General features: G+C 55.3%; 1 protein-coding gene across 1 annotated transcript; it reads left to right on the top strand.

The window, feature by feature from the left end:
* Positions 1-144: 144 nt before the first annotated feature.
* Positions 145-1224, top strand: LOC114066823 (corticoliberin-like). The gene is made up of 2 exons (XM_027901836.1): positions 145-173; positions 620-1224. The coding sequence occupies exon 2, from the start codon at positions 644-646 to the stop codon at positions 1034-1036; it is 393 nt and encodes a 130-aa protein (XP_027757637.1). The 5' UTR covers positions 145-173; positions 620-643; the 3' UTR covers positions 1037-1224.
* The last annotated feature ends 5507 nt before the right edge of the window (positions 1225-6731 follow it).

The raw sequence follows: 6731 nt of genomic DNA, 5'->3' as shown, positions 1-6731 counted from the left end.
TCCGCCCCTCCACGCCCCGTATCCCCCCACTGTCCCCCCGTGTCCCCCCGTTCAGCACCGCGGACAGATCCCGGCCCCGCTCCCATCACGTGGCTCCCACCGCCCCTATATAGCGCGGGTTCGGGCGGTGCGGAGCGGCGCGTCCTGCGAGAGGAGCGGAGCGGAGGAGAGCGGTGAGACACGCACCGGGAACCGGGACAGCCACCGCCCCGGGAGCCCCGGCCCGAGGAGGGGGGTCCAGACCCCGGGAATGTCCGGGTTCCATCCCGGGGGGAGGTGGGAGGGGGGATCCAGCGGCAGGGAGTCCTGGGGGTTCCGGTTCCAGCTGCCGCGTGTGTCCCATGCCCGAAGGGGTGACACATCCCAGGAGAAAGGATGCCCGTCCCTGGGTAGGGGGGCCGCAGCCCGCGTGGGGGTCCTATCCCCGGAAGGGTCCTGTCCCAGGGTCGGGGGATGGAGTTCCCATCGGCGGGGGTGGGAGTCCCGTCCCGGGGGGCTCCATCCCCAGGGGATCTCATCCCTTGGGCGGGAGTCCCGCATGGGGTGAAGCCCCTCGAGTGACCCCTGACCGCAGCAGGGGGATGTGGGGGTCGGGGGTGTGGGGGGGCTGCTCTTGCAGGCATCTGGCCCCGGAGCGGCTGCGATGCGGGTCAGGATGATTTCGGCTGCCTCCGTCCTCGTCCTGCTCTTCCTGCCCTCGGAGACCTGCTCACCCCTGCAGTGGCCCCGGGGTCCATCCCGCAGGCTGACCCTGGCCCCCCAAGCCACCTGGGAGCCCTGGATGGGCGCCCTGCGACCCCCGGTCCCTGCCGCCGATCCCCTGCCCCAAAGACTGTGCCAGCTCCACGGGGCAGAGCCCAGCCCGGCCCCCCGAGCCCCACGGGCGCTGCAGACCGGCAAGAGGCGAGACGGCAAACCCAACTCGTTGGATCTCACCTTCCACCTCCTGCGAGAGTTCCTGGAGATGTCCCGGGAGGAGAGACTGGCCCAGAAGGCACTCAGCAATAAGCTCTTGCTGCAGAGTATAGGAAAATGAGGGAGGGTGGTTGAAGGGGGGGGAATGAAGGAGACCGACCCCACAGCGAGGCGCCACAGCACAGCAGAGAGCGGGGGGAATGCCGGGGGCTGCAGCCGCGCCCAGGGAGCCCCCACCCTGCCTGGCATGGTCCCTGTCACTGCGTCCCGCGTGTCACTGTTGTGCATTAAAGTCACCCTCGTACCTGCCCTGCTGCTGTGCTTTTATGCATCCTCTCCCTGTCATGAACCTATCACCAAACCAGGTCTCCCCCCAAACATCGGAGCAATCCCAGATGTATCCCTGGGTGAAAAGCAACAGCGTAAAGAGCTCCGAGTGATGCAGCTTGTGCCTCCCTAGCTGGGAGCTGCACCCCGGGACCCAGCCAGAGCTTCTGCTCCTCCAGTATCTCTCTGAATGGCTCAAAGAGCTGCCACTTCCCGGCTTCATGGCAAGTCTGCACCTTGTCGTGTCACAGCTGGGAATTTGGGACAAGGTTTCGTGAAACCTGAGGTTGGCAGCACTCGGAGGAAGATGAGCAACCATGCAAAAGCATCGGCAACAAGAGCATTGCAGGCCCCCCAGGGATCCTTATCCTCTCCCTCCCCACTCTGTGTCCTCTCTGGGGCATGGACTTCCCCCCCAGCGGCTCAATCGTCCTCTTCCACAATCACAGCCCCGTGCTCGGAGCAGCCGTTGCCACCCCAGGCTGGGCAGGGTCTGCTGATGGGCACGACAGGGCTGAAGGGGGTCTGGGAGGGCTCCCAAGCACTGACAGTCACTGCGGAAGGAGGGAAAGTGTCCTGGGGCCCTCTGCAAACCGGGGGTAGCTCAACATCCTCTCCCCACAGACAGCTTGGCCATCCCAGCCCTGCCTGACTCACTGGGATGGGCACAGGGAAGGACAGGAACTCTGCCACCCTGGGGGTATTGGAGAGGGGACAGTGAGGGAGTGGAGACTTGTGGGGCTAGGACAGAAATCATGATAAGGATCAGACCATTCCAAGATGGGAGCACAGGGAAGTGGGAAGGAGCACGTGCCTAAGTTTAGCAGTTGGGCTTGGCTTTGTGACACCAACCTGGCCTGACCCTGCCCCCCACACCTGCGTCTCCAAAGGGGCTTTTTGCCTCTGTCCATCAGCACCTTTTCCAAGTTAGGCCACAGCAGCTCACAGCCCATGAACAAAATACTGGTTGGACCGCTCCAGCATCTTCCACCCTCTGCATCACGCACTTCCTTAGCACCTCTGGGCCAAATTTTGCTCCCATTGTTCCCAAGAGCACAATGTCACAGAATCCCAGAATGATTTGTGTTAGAAAGAACCTTATTCCAACGCCCTGCCATGGAATCTTCCACTAGGCCAGGTTGCTCCAGCCAGCCCCAAACTTAAACAGGATGATGTTTCGCTCACCTCCATCAAATGTGGAACTCACCTTGGCAAAATGAACAATCCTAGGGAAGCTGTGCAGGTCAGAACAGGCGCTGGTGCCACCCCCAGTAGGAGCAGCCTCGCATTCCTCCAAGGCCTGGGTGGCAGGATGGGTTTGTGCTGCCTTGGCTCCCACTCTGGCTTCGATCAGTCTTGTAGCACCCTCAGCACACCTTGCGCTCATCTTCGCTTCAGTCTCTGCTGGTGACACCAGGAGTAAAACCAGTGTCCAATAACCTGAGCTTCTCCAGAAAAGAGTATTTTTACTGCAGACAGTCAGACATCCCCTGCCCCCTTCCCCAGCCCTGAAACAATTTCCCACCCCACCTGACAACTCTAACCTGCACTTGCACCCCAAATACCTGCCAGGCTCTGGCACCACATGAAGACCTTTGGCTTTTAAAGCTCAAAACCAGCTGGGCCCCTATGGCAGGTGCAGGAGGGGCAGAGGGGAGCAACTGCAGTCCCTGCACCCAACCCCACACGTCCCAGGGACAGGTGACCCCTTCCACCTCCCACCCAGCCCGTGTCCCACAGCCCCTCCCTCCCGCACCAACTTACAGCGCGCAGACGTGGAAAGAAAAATCCAGTGGGCGCTTCTGCATTGAAAACATTTATTTTACAACAGTGGTTTCCGATAACTTAGCAATCTTTATTTTAGTTTATATTTGGACATACAAGACACAAATTACCATGCTAAAACAGAAAATAATTCCTTCTGCCGTCGCTGCGGGTATGTACAGGAGCTCAGTAGTATCGAGTGTTACAATCCACGAAGTTCAGACAGCCACGTCTACTTACAGACAACTCAAAGTATGGTCCTTTAGTAACATAACAAAATAGATATATGTCTATATTATAATTGCTTCTCAGATGCATTTATACTTCGATTGTGGTGTTTGGTTTTTTTTTTTACTGTTTTTTTTTTTTTTTTTTTTTTTTTTTTTTTTTTCTTTTCTTTTTTAAAGATGGGCTCCCCCTACCCCCACCCCCCGCCCGAGTTGAAGTGCAGTGCAAACGCAGACGCGCCTCTCCCGGCGCCCTCAGCTCCCGCCGGCTCCCTAAGGAGGCCGGGACAACCAAACCCCATGAGGAATTACACAGTTCAGGGCCTTGCTCACATGCAAAATGAACATAAACCACCTGGGATGTCAGCAGTGACACCAACCGACCCATCCACAGTGGGATGAGAGGGAGGAAGGAATGACAGCGATCGGCTCAGCATCCAGCAAGGAAACAGCGCGTCTGGAATTGGCAGACTTGGAGTTCATCGACCGTGATGGGCACAAGCAGAACTTCAGAGGTGCCAGCAGTAAAAATCTCCCCAGTATTCCCCCGTTTCTGCTGTGAAGCAGGAACCCCCCGTGTGCTGCATGTCAGGAACAGCCCCTGGAAGGAGCGGCCTGAGGAGGAGGGCGGCAACAGCTCTACCCAGCATGTCTAGAGGGGACGTGGTGGGACTCACACGTACATTGGCCACAATTATTGTGCCTTCACATGGACCCCTGCCAGCTTCAGGTTTAGGAATTTCAGTGACTCCAAATCCTTATGGAACCAACGTGCTGGCGGAGGGACAGCGCCCGGCCGTGCAAACACACCCCACTGCTCACGTGGGAACTCCCCCAAGCACAGCGTGGGGAGCAGAAGGTGCTTCTCCCACTTCTATGACCCATTTATTTATACAACAGGCTCCGTGTCCTCACCAGTCCCCTGACCCTACAGGTCTGGTTTCGGTTTTCCTGCAGCTGAGAGGAAAGAAGCACAATTGTGGCCACATAAAACTCACACCTTCCACCTGTCTGGCTGAGTTCAGAGCAGTACTTTTGAGCCAAATTTCACTTTTTTATCACCAAAATAAAACCAGCAGCAAGTCCTAGGTGCACACCTGTTGTATAAATATATACATATGTGCATATATACATACATACACACACGTGATGCTGCAGCCCGCAGCCCTCAGCACGGGCTGGACCTTGCTCTGTGAGCTCACCCAGCCCCGCTCTGGGGAGTCCAACGTGGTGAAAACCAGGGAAAAACCCCAGATCGAGGTGTTCTATCACAGCTCCAGTGAGGAGCACATCGACCACATCTGAACACCCCACGGACCAGCTGCACGAGTCCGAGTCACTCCAGAGCTGCCCCTGTGCCCTCTGCCGGGTCTCCCTTCTCTCCTCCAAAGGAAAGTTGGAGCAGGCAGAGGGGGCCAGGACAAGGGGCAGCTCATGGAATTCAAGTAGATTGGTAAATTTTTGGAATGGTTTGACAAGCAACCGCTCACAGACTGCAAGAGCACCCCCACGGGGCCGGCTGTGGAGAGAGGGAGCAGAGAAGACAACGGCACTCGGGAATGAACAGCCAGTTTATATAAGAGCTTCCTCTATACATATACATATATATATATATATATATATATAACCACCAGAAATTTCCAGCATCTCTCCTTTTAACACCAAAATGAACTGTGCATGTAACATTGGCATAATGAAAGTTTGTCTTGGAGATTTCTGGCATTTGGCTTGTGCAAACATCAAAGACAGCCAGGTTCCCTCCCGCGGCTTCTCCTCGTAAAGAAAGCGTCTTCTTGGAAGGGCACGGGAATTGCAGTCTTGCTGAGTCCCAGACAGTCCCAGTGAGTCTCCCAAGGCAGCTCATGGAGCAGACCACGGATCTTGTGGGAGCTGAACACTGACAAATTTCCTGCCACCTGGTGAGCTACCAGTTTTGAGTCTTTCGAGAGATTTTAAGCAGCTGTTGGTGCAATGAGACACTACAAACTAGATGATTTCCACTAGAACACAGAGAAGCGGCACCAGATGATGAAGCATGTGAAGTTTATACCAACCTGACACTACAAACACGAGTACTGGGGGGTTACAGCTCAGCGCTCCGAGATTAACGCGCATTTAAACACCATCCGGGATTATTAAAATGAGGTGGGGGCTGCAAACGCCGCCCTGACCACCCTGCCGGGGTCACCTGTTAAACATGATGCCAAGATACAGGTACACTGGGTACAAAAAACCTGCAGCACAAATTTCCTAAAGTATCCAGAAATGGCAAGAAGATTGAAGGGCACAGGGACAGACGAAGGGCACAAAGCAGTTGAGAGAGGCAGGTGCCTCTCTCAGGGAGTGTGTGTGGTACAAACGCCCCGGTACAGCCCCCCAAAGTGCATCGGTGTCCCGCCACGCCACACAACCGCCTCGCAGATGGGACAGGAATAGCTTTTCCCTCAGGCTCCTGCCCTGGTTACACCTGTGTGAGGGTGTTCCCAGGCTGACAGGAAGGGGTTGGAGAGCTGCACTGCCCTGACCGCAGCCCTGCTGCAGGACTGGGTGTTTCTGTGCCCAAGCACTCCTCAGTTCTGCTCCTCCAAACCTTCAAGAGCATCCCACTGTAAGAACACTAGGAGTGCTAATATCTAAAGCAGTTTAAAAAGCTTACAAATCTAAAAAGAAGACTAAAAAGGGAACATTGCTCTAAAACGTCACTGCATGGGACCAGCAGAAACCGACACCCTACGGGACGCCACCGAGGCTTACATAAATTTATATACAGATAAATATTTAAGAATCTCCTACAAAAATCACTAACAAAATGAGACTGGCATTTAAGGGCTGCAATGCCCCTTCAGTACAGTGCATTGGGGATGCCCCCATCCCCAGGGAGGACGGGCAGGGCAGATCCAGCACCTCCTTTCTCCAGCAGTTCCACGCACCGGGAGGGACAGGCAGCACCCGAGCGCTCTCAGCAGCAGCTTTCCCTCCTCAGCCTAAGCTAGGAATGACTCCCCACGCAACAGAGCTCAGGGATAAAGTCAGTGGTCCTGAACACCAGCTCTCTCTGGATAGGATTCACCCTGATGGAGCTACAAGTGCTAAGGAAATCGGTGCTGGAGAGGTCGGAGGAGCCGGATGGAGGCGGCCGAACGACTGAAAATGGAGGGCTCAGGCAACTCGTACAAATGATACAACTTCAAAGAAACAAATAAATAAATAAAATCCAAGCTCAAGTTTTGATTCTGGCAAGATGTCAGACAGAGATGGACAGTGCTCAGGTTTGATTTTGGAGGGAAACATTCTGCACTAAGCCAGGTCGGGGGCGCAGTGCTGGCACCTGCCCAAGCCCAGACCTCCTGTCTGAGCTTCTCCACCACATTTCAAAACATGATTCCCAACATAACTTTGCATTTACTATGATTCCACTTGGCCATTTTTAAGTGCAACTCGTGTTAGAGCCCAGGGTACTTTTGTACCTTCCCTCCTAGAGGGGAAAAGTGGGCATTA

This window comes from Empidonax traillii, unplaced genomic scaffold (assembly GCF_003031625.1).
Source record: "Empidonax traillii isolate 1590-97213 ecotype Southwest subspecies unplaced genomic scaffold, ASM303162v1 scaffold816:size509043, whole genome shotgun sequence".
Classification (NCBI taxonomy): domain Eukaryota; kingdom Metazoa; phylum Chordata; class Aves; order Passeriformes; family Tyrannidae; genus Empidonax; species Empidonax traillii.
The sequence above is the reverse complement of the archived record's forward strand: the minus strand, read 5'-3'. Positions and strand labels throughout refer to the sequence as shown.

Bases quoted from the DNA above. Each gene is read 5' to 3' on its own strand.
- LOC114066823 (XM_027901836.1), top strand. From the start codon at position 644: ATGCGGGTCAGGATGATTTCGGCTGCCTCCGTCCTCGTCCTGCTCTTC.